We start from the raw sequence: 12,171 nt of genomic DNA, 5'->3' as shown, positions 1-12,171 counted from the left end.
TTTTTGTTATTAATTATAACAAAATTATAAAAGTCAACAACATATTAAATTTACTTGCTTACTTAACCATGTCACGCTCCAGCCTCGGAGCATAGAGAAAGCATAATATTGTGCAATTTTACTCGACCCAGCAACACATCCCTTACTAGTTACCGTGTCGATATCTTTTATATAATCGTCGTGGAATGAAACATTCTAGAATAATTAATTTTATTTTTATATTCTGCACGAGGTTAATATATGAGTTTCATTATATTTTTTATCAAAAATTAATCAAATGCCTTATTTATATAAAAAACATATTTTACGAATTATATATACTAATGCAGTCATATACGAAAGATTACATTTATAAATGTAATTGTCTGTGGATGGATCACAGAATAGTATAATAGTCATCTTTATTCCTCACAAATATTATGGATTTTTTCTCATGGCTTATATGTATAATATTAAAAAAAATACTATTGACAGTTTTTTTAAACTTCGGTTATAATATATTATTAAGTGATTTGAATTATTTAAAATAATTGAATTTGATAGACACAAGGTTGCCAGATGAGAAATTGCTTTATTATATAAATTCTATGGTTCATAGAAATATTTTTTTACACTATGTAGATGATGTAAAACATTTAAATGTACAAAAATAAATTGCATTTTTCTTGTATTTTAATATTTGTGCAAAGATAAAATATTTATGATGAAATTCTTTTGAATATTTTATAAAGCAATGACCATGAAATGTAGTGGAAGTTAAAATGTGAATGGAAATCACTGGCGGAAATATTTCGCATGTAAATACATCACATGTGTCAAATAAATAATACTTAAAGCAATGTGAAATTAAAAACGGAGAATATTATTGATTAAATTATAATATTTAAAAAAAAACCATATTGGCGTAATAGTTTTTGTGACAGATAATGAGAACATACAAAAATTCATATTATTTACAAAATAGTATAAATTGAGAATAATTCTTTCTGGAAAGACAGATTTATATTAAATTAAATAAAACAAAAGGTGTGATTTAATATACAGAAATTGAAACGACTCGACAATCCTATGCGGTTTTGGAGTGCTTCGCCTTCCTAAGGGAGAAATGATTATTATCGCTCGCTCAACCTATTAGATTCATACTATTGGTTAAATAAAACATTGAAAAGAAACACCATGTGAATTTTTGCAAGACCCATTATTCGAATCTAGAACTCATGACATTATAAGCCTGACGCGTAGCCGTTCAGCCATCGTGGGTATAGTAGACCTCAAAAACCTACCTTTTCATAAAATCTATAATAATATTTTATGATTTTTTCTTATGTGCATGCATGTCTGATTTGAGATTGTTGTGATATAAATTAAATGAACATTTGATTGTATTACTTTCTTTAATCTTATACACCATTCATAAAATATAAATAAATAAATAATATATACCTACGTACTACTAAATCCCCATAATTAAGTAACTGATTTTGTCCGTTGAACAAGGCATTCTCAACACTGATATGAAAAATGCTTTCCTACAGGTGTTTATACTAGTAAATAGCGGCAAGAATATATTATTTGTATTATTAAAGTTGAGAATATCTTGTTATGCGGACAAACTGGTACAATACATACTATATCACCACCTTACTATTAAAACCTCGTAAGTATGTTTGAGAAGAATGTTGAGGGGTAGGAAAAACGTAATAAAAACAATATTTTAAACACCTCTCTAACTGATGAATCTGCTAACGCTGTTTCTGAAATACCATGTTTGAAACTACAAAAACTACGAGTTTTTAAAAATTGTCAATAGATGGACAGCATACTAGAGAACCGAGGTTTTGATATGATTTTAATTTTTTTTTTTAAGTTTTGTCGAACAAACTTAATTTTTCCATAATATCGGATTAACGAGGTTTTAATAGTAAGGTGATGATACACTGGTTGAATAAATACTGTATAGTGTAATTATTTTAATCATTAATATTATTGTCATTTATGTAGGTATATATTTTATGTGATTGTGTTTGTTTCTTATTTATACCAATTTAACTAAAAATATGTGCACTTAATAACTATAATATCCTTTAAAAAATAATATGTAGAATATTAATAATAACTCCATAAGTTCAATTTATTTTGTACCTACCTATACCTAAAATGGCCAAGACATACTTATAATATCGTCGATCATACCCCGAGTATAGAAAATTCACATGTAGTTTTTCAAAGTATTTTGAAGTCATCTATAATACATTTTGAAAAAGTGGATAACATTCATTTCTCGTAAAAACAAAACTCTGTTAATACAACCTTCAGCTTATGAAGGACCATATTATGATTCTCTTAGGATCAAAAATGATGATTAACTTAACTAGCTGACATACCTAAGTTAGAGAAATCATCTTATCGTCACGATGAAAATATATCAAGAAAACATGGTTATCGATATTAAATTTTCCTTTCTAAATGTTTATTAATAGCAAATATTCTACTTGCAGTATTCTGTGTTGAGTATAATGGTGAAAAGTTTAAAGAGAAAACTGGATTTGCAGCTAGTGCCAGCAATTAAAATCAATAATGCATAATGCTATTTACTTATTATATATTACTAGCTGACCCGGCAAACGTTGTTCTGCCATATAAATTATTTCTAGTGAATATTTTGGTTGTTAAATAAAAAATAACGAATGTATCGTAAGTGTGTGGGGATGGGATCTATGACAGAAAGAGGAATAGAGCGCTGTAGACGATGACCGCCGATAAAAACAAAAAACATTAACCATTCATTTTCTCAATTCAAAATGAGTAATGATGTTCATAATGAATGAATTACCTGTGACAGGATCTCGTTATTTAATGTTTATGCAATATCCGTCTTGTCCCTTCCAGAAAATTAGCGGATATTGGAGAGCGTCGTATGAACGGTGTGTGTCAGCGATGAACTCCAGATTATTGTTTTTTCTTCGAATAACGATTTCTCGCGTCGATGTGCGGTCGCCAACCATGATTCAAGCAATGTCGTCAGCAACAGGCACATTGATGTGACAACAGGATTGATGACAATAGCGTGATTGTCACTTTGCAATTCGTGCATGTGTGCTTTGAAGAATTTCAATAATTCATTGTGCTCATTCAACAGGACGTCCAGTTCGCCGACGATGCGCCTGGCATTCGGCGAATTAAGGCTATTGTAGCCGCAACGTGCATCCACATGATTGATGTCCTCACCGCCCATGAAGTAGATTTGTAAAAATTTATGTGGTTCGTTTGGCATTGGCAGCAATGAGCCTACTTTGTGGTATACTTGGCCTTTGATTTTGAACGTAGAATGGAATTGTTGACCATTTGCCGCAGTATTGTGAACTATTTCTGTTGCTCCGAACGAAGTCATTTGGAAGCATGAATTGAATGTGCGAATGGATTTCAGGAACAGGTTTGAATCTGGAACCGTGCCGATGAGCAAGCCGTTCAATGGTTCTGGTGGTATCTCAATTTCTGGTAGTTGCACTTTTCCTGATGCGCAATACATCCCGGCTGACTCATGTTTGAATTTGAGCGCATGACAGTGGGGACATTCTTTGTCCATAGCACCAATCAGCACTTTCGGATGAGCGGAATATTCAATATCTGGCTCGTACTTGAATGCGAGACGAAGGAACGAAGCGGATATAAATGTTCGATGTACTTGTTGGCGTTGTCGGTTATTTGCTCTGCGTGTGTTAACTACGAACCGGCGCGCTTGGCTCCGTTCCAATTGTCGTTGTTGATTTCGTTCAGCTCGTGCCTCTTGTGATTGAGATGCACGCAATTGCGACATGCTTACACGCACATTTTTGTTATCTTGTTGGATTTGTTCGTCTGTTCTTTCTGCTCTACTATTTTGCATGTTTGTGGCTTTATTCGTTCGACGGCCCAAATGGCCCCCCTTGCATCTTGCTGGCATTGTGACTTTGATACACGCACATAAAAATAGATAAATTAAAATAAATCGTACAAAATTTTGCACGCACTGCGTTGTGATATGCCGAATGAAATGTCAAAATGACGCGACGCTTCTCTTGAATTCTTCTCGGACGTAACGCCATCTGTCATTCAACAACATAAATAATTTCGTTCTGTTTGAAATACGAACGACGGTTAACTTTGTTCATACAAAAATAATATAATCGCGATTAAAAAATGGGAGGGTGAGGGTAGGAGGGTAAAAATTTTGAGTTACAGGTATTTTTTTATGACAAATAATAAAAAAAATACAAAAAAAAAATTGTCAAAAAAATAAAAGAAAATTTTTCTGGATAGAGATACCCTAATCACCTAGCGGTATGATATATACTTGTTGACCTATTTTCATATCTAACAAATATACATAAAAAAATTCATAAAAATCGGTCGAGCCATTTCGGAGGAGTTCGACCACAAACATCGTGACACGAGATTTTTATATATATAGAGATTGAACAGTGAAAATAATATATGCGTACCCAATCATTTAAAACAGTATAATGCAATGGAATCATAAGAAAATGAAAATTTTAATTTATACATTTTTTGAAAATATTCTTAAAATATACTTATATATTTTATTATAATTCTGTTTCCAGGTATCAACAAGCGGCTGCTCCACTAAATCCTGTATCAAAGGTGATGAACGCGCCAAAAGAATATTATCCAGTTGGCTACGATAAAAATTTCGACGACAATTTTGTCTCAAAGGTGGAGCTTCCTGATACATCATTTTATTGTGGGGACCAAAAGCATTTCCCAGGATTGTATGGGGATGAAGACTTAGGTTGTATGGTATGTAAAGAAAATGTGTTCATTAAAATATAATAAATCAATATAATAATGCAAATTGAAAATAAATACCATTTTTCTATAATTTAAAAAAAATAAATAACCTTACAATGGTAGTTTAGAATAATATAATTTCTATTGTTTGACCAAAACTTTTCTCCACCGTTTAGGCAATTTTTTCAGTTTCTCTCATATATGAACAACTCTGGTGGCTTTCAGTTAAGTCTTAATATAATTTGGACACGTTTAATTGACGTAAAACAATCTTGTAAAGTGAATGCTATTATAGCTTGAAGAGTTGGTGAATCAGATGAATATTGTAAAACTTTTAAGCCTCCCTGATTTTTCACTGGGTGAAATCTTGTATGATTGTGTTGCAGCATACTCATTCAGTTATAAAAAAAATGAGCGCTTTTTTAACATCCCTGTCTTTAATCATGAAAATTTGATGAAACACACTCTGTAACTGATGTAATTACCCTCTAAATATCCCATACAAACAAAAATAAGAACCGTCTTAACCTTAGAAACAGGTTTTGGTTTTGAAGAAAAACGTCGTTTTTCTCTCTAGATTTATTGTTGTAAAAAACCTAATTCCCATCACCGGTTTGAATTATTTTCGGAAACGTATAGGTTTAATTTCAAGATATAAATGATAGTCAAAGATGGTTATTCATTGCTCAAGGGTTATTGGTTCCTTGTGTATTATTATTTTCAAATACGTATTTTAAAATGATACTATACTGTCATGTTTGAAAAAAATGTTAATACAAACCTTCACTCTCGGAGGCTCATGATTTTATTAGGATTGGACATGGTAAAAAAACTATATTGTCAACAATAGACAGACAAGTTTTATTAATAAATTCATTATATTTTGACTACATCATTGAAATTAGAGCGTGCAATGAACACAATAAAAAATCTTATTTATTTTCGGTTTACGTTTAGTCGTTTTTATCAAAAATTAAAAATTCAGTTTGTATTTTTAATCTAATAATACGACTGTTTGATTTATGGTGTGGAGAATACAAATAGAAGTTTGCAAACGTTTTATTACAATTTTATTCTTGTCTTAAGATCGCACACTTAGATAGACACGTAGAAGGTATTTTTTATTTATGGTTCCGTATTTTGAGGCCATACTTAATAAATAAAATTAATTTTATTCATATAGAACATAAAAATCATAAGACACTTTAATTTATTGTATTAAAAAAGAATTAATGATCACCTTGCATGGATGGTTTGTATATGAAGTCAATAAGTCTTAGTGATTTAGTATTTTATTTTATATTTGTCTTCGTTACAAGATCACGACTATCGATGAATTCTAAATTAAATTCAAATGAAGTATTTTACTTTTACTTTTACCAAAGATTTCAATTTGTAGAAATATATTATCTACGCCATAAATAATATTACATAATTTAATGCAAATTGAAAATAAGGAATCCGTTCTAAATCAATATGTAGGTACCTCATCAGGTAAAATTTCAAAATTAATTATATTTATTTTGGAAATTTAAAAATTGCTTACAAATAGAATTTTTATGATGCTCAAGTCAAAGATCATTTGACTTTTATGTGGCAAAGTTGAAATTATTTATTTACAAATAAAGCTGTTAAAATAATTAATTACACCGGAAAATCGATTACAAAACATCAAAAAAATGCAGATATTTCGTAGGCGTACAAAAAAATTAGAAACAGTTATTATATTATTATTTTTACTGTTTATTTAAAGTATGTTTATTTTATTTCAGTTAATTATAATTTTCATAATGCAGTTGTGATGTAAATATTATTTAAATGTTCTCACGCGCATATTAAAATAACTGTTGGTCACTAAAACCAAAAGAGTACTCTGTGGTAAGGTTATTCGGGTCATTAGGCCAGTGAAGTCTATTGCGTTTGTTTGGAAAGTGTGATGAGATACTAGTGTAAACAAACAAATTATTAGTGGTGACCCACGCGGTGTTTATTTTAAAATTTAAATAATTACTAATAAATAAACCGACAATTTCTAAGTAACATCATTGACATGTTCAGCGCATATTATACTTAATGATGATAATTTAGAATATTATTAGTTTTGTAGACAATTATATTATTCTGCTACAATTAAATAGACGTGTTAGAAATGTTTGAGAATGTTTGCTTTTAATTTATTTACCAAATGAGTTACGTTGTTGAGTTTATATATAAATGAACCACTGTAATGTTGTGAAAATATATTTAAGACCGAAATCATCAAGTATAATAATTTAAAATTATTATAAAATCTTTAAAGCAAAGTGTATCAATAGCATTAGATTATGAAAAATGAAATATTTTTTTTTTTGATAATTTAAATTATAACAAATAATTTAAGTATGTACGTACTCAATACGCATCTAAATAGATTTATAACAAAAAAATCGTTATTAAATCTACGTTTGTTGAATAAGCTTTAATGAATATTTTGTAGTTTAATAAGTTTTTTCGACGCCTATATAAAGATTTTTAAATAATTTCCATGTAGATGATATAATATTTATATTTTATAAAAAATGTGTTTAAGTCGAAATCTTGTTTATTTATATCGAATAAAACTTCTGTTTGTCTATCGAAAATGTACATTTAAAATGAATGTTATCAAAAAAATAAATTATTTAATTGCAATGTTCGTATTCTGTCGCTAGATACCTAGGGTAATTTTATTATGAACATATCAAAAACGTATTAGGTATAACGATGCTCATAAGTTGACACCTCGTATCTGACATTCAATTTTTTTGTAAGGGAGGAGTTAAAATGTTATAGAAAAACTACTAAAATTAAATACAAACAAAACATGCTTAGTGCAAAAATAATTTAGTTAGTAGGTACTGTATTTTTGTTTTTGTCTAATTTGGTTACCCAATTTTTTGATAACATAAAAAATCTTTTGGTGTAGTATATGATGCCATCTGTTAATTAATATTTGATGCAATATTACATACTAGTGTCACTTAGAAAATTACACAAACGCCTACATTATAAAAGTCAAGTTTTAGACTTCGTATAAGTTACATAATTTAAATTTAAAAAAAGATCCATTACGTTGTGCACGATTATTAATATAAATATTTTGCATTATTGATTTCAGGTTTTCCATGTGTGCGCCCTGACAGACGAAGGATTAATAATGAAATCATTCCTGTGTCCGGAGTCCACGCTTTTTGATCAAACTATTCTGAAATGCAACTGGTGGTTTTACGTTGACTGCAAAAGCTCGAAAAGACTCTACGATTCGAATATTCCAGTTTCAAAAAGCTACCAGTTGATGAAAGCTTTAACATTCTTTTCATCATACAAGAAAGAAAATGCTCCTACAGACGAAAATTCAAATTTGGCGCGCTCAACGATCACAGAAAATACAAGTGGGGTACAAGATGCCGTCAAAATACTACACGATCAATCCCACATGGAATTACCCAAAGTAGAAATAGTAGAAATGAAATCTAATAGGACTTATCCAAGAATGCGGACAACGACTAGAACGACTACAACTACAACGACAACTACTTCAACGACAACTCCAGCACCGCCAGTAATTATTAGAAGTAGTAAAGTATTTACTCCTGTCAATGTAGATGATATTAATGGATTATCGATTGCTGTGAATGAGAGAGAAAATGTAGCTATTGAAAGAGAAGAAAAACTTGAACGAAGAAGGAAATTTAGACAGAATCAAATAAAATCTGCCGAATCACAAGAAAGGTCAATAAATAGTAATACTGAGACAACGATTATTGAATTCACAACCCTGCCAAGTACTACTACAAGTACGCAAAAGAGTACTAAAATGAGTACAAGTATTGAGAGAAGTACAAAACGAAAAAGACTTGTGACAAAATACAATGTTGCAAATGAAACAGCATCAAAAACTAGTAACGTAAGTAATATTGAATCGAATAAAGGACAACGATTTGAAAGGGCAAGTGAAGAAAATAATGAAGAGTTATTAATTAAACCCGAAGTACTTGCTGTCGAGCCAATAGTCGAAGTTGAAAAATCGCCGAGATATTCTTCCGGTATTTCTTCATCAGAAATTCGCAAGGAAGTAGAAGATACCATTGCCAAGATGGACCGAGCAATTATTGGTCAAGCGAATCAAGACTTTACGTGAAGTGTAAGTGAGTAATACCAAATAGGAACTAGGCGCTATTTTGAACGGATGCATAAAAGACATTTTACTATAAATGCATATTATGACTCGTTTAAATTATTTATGATGATTATTATTGTCTATGGAAACTGTGCTAAAAGTAATATTGTTAACATTTAGGCACATTTAAAAATATATTTTGAAGGAAAATGGTTGGGTGTAAATTATTCTGGGTTAGAAAATTGTTATGAATGTTATGGCAGTAAGAGTGAATGTATTAATATTTATATATTATAGTACCTATTGTTATAGGTGTACTATAATACAATATTTATTAGTGAATACATAAATAACATAATTATATAGAAATTAAGCAGTAGTAAAACTGGTGATTGACAAAAATGTATATAAAGAACTTATTAATTTTAATTACATAATATTTATTGTATTCAAGTTCATCACAATATGAAATAATAACGAATTTAATATGTGTATTTATATTTTATATAACTTTCAATATTACCAATAATTTTGACTGTATTTTAGATAATATTTTCATTTAATGGTAAAAAGTGAATATTTAATTATTATTACATTAATTTATTGTTGCTATGTACACAAACAAATATGTATTGTAAATAGTTTAAATTTAATATGTATTTTTAAAGTAGACTGTATTGCTAATAGAGGTGTGTAGTGATTGAATTGCGAAACATAACATTATATATAATATAATTTACTGAAAAATTACATTTCGAGTATAATATGATGTTCTAAGATGAATGTATCTTCACATTAGTTAGATAGTTAACTCGATAGACTCCGATGGGTGGGCCATATCCTTTAAATGCATGATTTTATACTCATCAATACAAAACATAAACTCATATAACGGATATGTGTGATTACGGGAAAAATAATTTAAAAAATATTTAATAGTTTAAAAATAATGCTGTATTCAACATTTTGTCATGCTGAAATTATTTTTAACAATTATATTATCATATATAATCGATCAATCTACTAGAATCCAGATTTATTTTTTTACCGATCAAAATCTAACCTAACATTTCAGTTAAAAATAACTGCCAAAATATGGCTCATACATAATATATTATATTATTATCTCCGGGTCACGTCGTTTGTTTAAAATGACCTTTATCGGCAAATTTGCAATAATGTTTTCTACTTTACCATTGGATGTAAAATGTATGGTAAAATCAACTTCTGTTTTTCTTAAAAAACCAAAACTAAAGTTTGTACTGTATATAGTACAGTGGTACTAGACTGGACGGTTGTAGGTTAATTGGAAGGCCTAAACTTTGGTGGTTGGATGGTGTCGAAATATGCTAGATCGGTCGGCGCAGATGGCTGGAGGAAACTGGCCCATTATAGAGAAAATGGAGGACATTCCTGGAGGAGGCTAAGACCTACCCTGGTTTATTGGGCTACTAATGTTGATGATGATAATTGTTATGTACTCACAGTAGTCGATCAATACGTACGTACATACATAAAAAAAAAACAATACAAACAGAACAAACTTACATTTTTAAAAATCTTTTAAACTTGTGGTAAAGAATTCTTTTAATTTAAATCTATTTTATTTATATCTAATCAAGGTTAGTATTATGGAAAATTGTATTTGATTTCATGTTTCGTAGTATTGTCGCAAGATATCGCTATTAGCACTACACTCATTGACAACGCCAATACTATCTAATGGTTTTTATTTATAATCTGACAGATAAATCAAAGCCTAATATAAAATAATGGATCATTCAAATTATAAATAAATAACTGAGTTAGACGAAAATTGAATAATTTGAAAATCTTATTTTGAGTATTATTTATCTTGTCTTTAAAAATTAAAAAAAATATTTTGCCATTGTATGATAATACACTTTCAATTAAAAATATAAATTTTATGGTATTGTAGTAAATACATCAATTTATTGAGAATTAATAATACTTAATAATTCTGAGTTAACATTTACGAAAACATATTTATCTTTGAATATTGGGTCAAATACGAAACAAATATGGTCGTTATAATAAGCATTTAAAAGAAATTCCATTAGTAATTTATCATTACTTGCTTATTGTCTCAATAGTCATATATTTTTATACTTGTCATTCATATCATGTAGAATAAATTATTTTAAATGTAACGTTACAACACACCTAATGATTTGCTCATAATACATGTTATTGTTTTATATGAAATACATCTATAACGGAATCATTGCATTTTTATTTTTCGATCATTTGATTTTCATCCTAAATAAACTGAAGATAATAATTATTATGAATTTTTATTTATTTATATCAAAAATCAGGATCAACCGCAGAGAATAAATTTAATACAATGAGAATATAAAATAAAATAATTATATGTGATGGTCCCAATAACAGGCGGACGTAAAAGGCATAATAAATTTAATTTAATTAGATCAAATATATTAAGTAGGTACCTACATTTATAAAATAGTATATATATAATATAAAAAACACATAATAAATAAAGAAAAATAGAGAAAAACATAAAAAAGTATATAATAAAGATTATTGGCAAAATAATAGATAAATAATTGCAAGATAAAAAGAACTTTTTATATACAACGTTTTTAAATTTTCTGTTGAATCATATAAACTTGACTTGAGTAGCTTAAACGATCAAAAAATTTGTACTTGATAGATATAATACTGAAATGTCTTTTTGACATTCATATTGATTTCCATAGTAACGCACGTATATATTAATAATTTACTTGCTAGGACCCCAGACCCATAGCAACCAATAATAGTGGATTAGATTACGGATTTCTTCCGAAATAATTTTTCATACAAAACAGAATTAACTGAAAATGAATTCAATTCTACTTAAAGATGGCTAAAAGTATTAAAAGAATGCATTGGCATTATATTCTGATATATTTTTAAAGTTTCAAATGTCTAGCTAGTCGGAAAATTAGTTAAAATCGATTGCAAGATTTGTACCGGATAAACAAACACCGGACAAATAAGAATACGACCTAATAAAAACGTTGTAAAAATACAATAACACAGCAGTCACCTAGATACAATTAATCGTAAATTTTGGAACAACTTAATTTAAAAGAGGCAAGAGAACACAACAGATCCACTCGATCACCGATCACTGTGAAGATTCATGGTTCTGCAAAGTCGAACAACCGGAAAATTATAACCTAGTTTGGTTTTATGTTTAAATGTATAGGTATAGG

The 12,171-nt window shown here is 29.0% G+C and overlaps 1 protein-coding gene across 1 annotated transcript in view; it reads left to right on the top strand.

Annotated features, from left to right (window-relative positions):
- The window catches only part of LOC147065691 (uncharacterized), a 44,373-nt gene extending 35,279 nt beyond the window's left edge, over positions 1–9,094 (top strand). Inside the window, exons 5-6 of the mRNA XM_085956886.1 lie at positions 4,602–4,797; positions 7,925–9,094. Of these exons, the coding sequence (XP_085813012.1) occupies positions 4,602–4,797; positions 7,925–8,947 (1,219 nt within the window). The 3' untranslated portion in view covers positions 8,948–9,094. The remainder of the gene's footprint in view (positions 1–4,601; positions 4,798–7,924) is intronic.
- Positions 9,095–12,171: the final 3,077 nt, after the last annotated feature.

The sequence above is a fragment of the Rhyacophila brunnea genome, unplaced genomic scaffold, assembly GCF_057557595.1.
Source record: "Rhyacophila brunnea isolate RB1 unplaced genomic scaffold, BYU_Rbru_1.0 scaffold_6, whole genome shotgun sequence".
NCBI lineage: Eukaryota > Metazoa > Arthropoda > Insecta > Trichoptera > Rhyacophilidae > Rhyacophila > Rhyacophila brunnea.
The sequence above is the reverse complement of the archived record's forward strand: the minus strand, read 5'-3'. Positions and strand labels throughout refer to the sequence as shown.